We start from the raw sequence: 719 nt of genomic DNA on the forward strand, positions 1-719 counted from the left end.
GAGAAGAGAAGAAGAGAGGAGAAGAAAAAAATGTGATGAAGGAAGAAGAGGGTGAGGGGTTAGGGGAAAAGGGGAGGGGAGGGGAAGAAGGAGGAAAGAAAGGAAGGAGGGAAGATAGGAAGGAAGAAAGATAGGAAGGAGGATGGAAGAGAATGAGAAGGGGAGAAGAGAGGGAATAAGAGAATGAATGATGAAAGGGTTGAGTGTAGGGAGAGAAGGAGAAGAGAAAGAGGTGGTGGAGAGAAGAGAAGATGGTAGGAAGAGGGAAGTAAGAGAGAGGAGAGAAAAGGGAGAGAAGAGAAAAGAAAGATAAAAGATAAAATGAGTGGGAAGAGAGAAAAGAAGAGAGAGGAGAGAAGAGATAGGGTTAGGGTTAGGGTTAGGGTTAGGGTTAGGGTTAGGGTTAGGGTTAGGGTTAGGGTTAGGGTTAGGGTTAGGGTTAGGGTTAGGGTTAGGGTTAGGGTTAGGGTTAGGGTTAGGGTTAGGGTTAGGGTTAGGGTTAGGGTTAGGGTTAGGGTTAGGGTTAGGGTTAGGGTTAGGGTTAGGGTTAGGGTTAGGGTTAGGGTTAGGGTTAGGGTTAGGGTTAGGGTTAGGGTTAGGGTTAGGGTTAGGGTTAGGGTTAGGGTTAGGGTTAGGGTTAGGGTTAGGGTTAGGGTTAGGGTTAGGGTTAGGGTTAGGGTTAGGGTTAGGGTTAGGGTTAGGGTTAGGGTTAGGGTTAG

At 47.1% G+C, this 719-nt stretch overlaps 1 protein-coding gene across 1 annotated transcript; it reads right to left on the reverse strand.

Annotated features, from left to right (window-relative positions):
- Positions 1-59: 59 nt before the first annotated feature.
- On the reverse strand, positions 60-719 carry MONBRDRAFT_28248 (uncharacterized protein; the record flags this gene model as incomplete). Its single annotated transcript, XM_001748666.1, has 1 exon — positions 60-719. A coding segment is annotated over one exon (660 nt), but the record flags the coding sequence as incomplete, so codon positions are not given.

Source organism: Monosiga brevicollis, genomic scaffold (genome assembly GCF_000002865.3).
Source record: "Monosiga brevicollis MX1 MONBRscaffold_24 genomic scaffold, whole genome shotgun sequence".
In the NCBI taxonomy this organism is placed as follows: Eukaryota; class Choanoflagellata; order Craspedida; family Salpingoecidae; genus Monosiga; species Monosiga brevicollis.